This window comes from Pteropus alecto, unplaced genomic scaffold (genome assembly GCF_000325575.1).
Source record: "Pteropus alecto unplaced genomic scaffold, ASM32557v1 scaffold43, whole genome shotgun sequence".
NCBI lineage: Eukaryota > Metazoa > Chordata > Mammalia > Chiroptera > Pteropodidae > Pteropus > Pteropus alecto.
The window spans coordinates 749283-749553 of NW_006435764.1; the positions used below are offsets into that span (position 1 = coordinate 749283).

At 60.1% G+C, this 271-nt stretch overlaps 1 protein-coding gene across 1 annotated transcript in view; it reads left to right on the top strand.

The window, feature by feature from the left end:
• Positions 1 to 271, top strand: part of BRSK2 (BR serine/threonine kinase 2) — a 43386-nt gene that overhangs the window by 39052 nt on the left and 4063 nt on the right. Inside the window, 1 exon segment of the mRNA XM_025046275.1 lies at positions 189 to 270. Within this exon segment, the coding sequence (XP_024902043.1) occupies positions 189 to 270 (82 nt within the window).

The following is a 271-nucleotide window of genomic DNA, read 5'->3' on the forward strand; positions in this document are numbered from 1 at the left end:
CCCGCCTCCTTGGGCCTCGTCCTGTCCAGGCCGCTTCGTTCACTCGTGTTTGTTCTTTCTCCTCCCCCTTCCTCTTCCTCTCCCCGTTTCTCCCCTGTCCCTTCTCTCTCTTCTCTTTGTCCTCTGTTCTGTGTACCCAGGCAGCCCACTGAGTACCTTCTTTGACGTAATTACACAACTTTTTTCAGACGAGAAGAACGGGCAGGCGGCCCCCGCCCCCAGCACGCCCGCCAAGCGCAGTGCCCACAGCCCACTCGGTGACTCGGCCGCT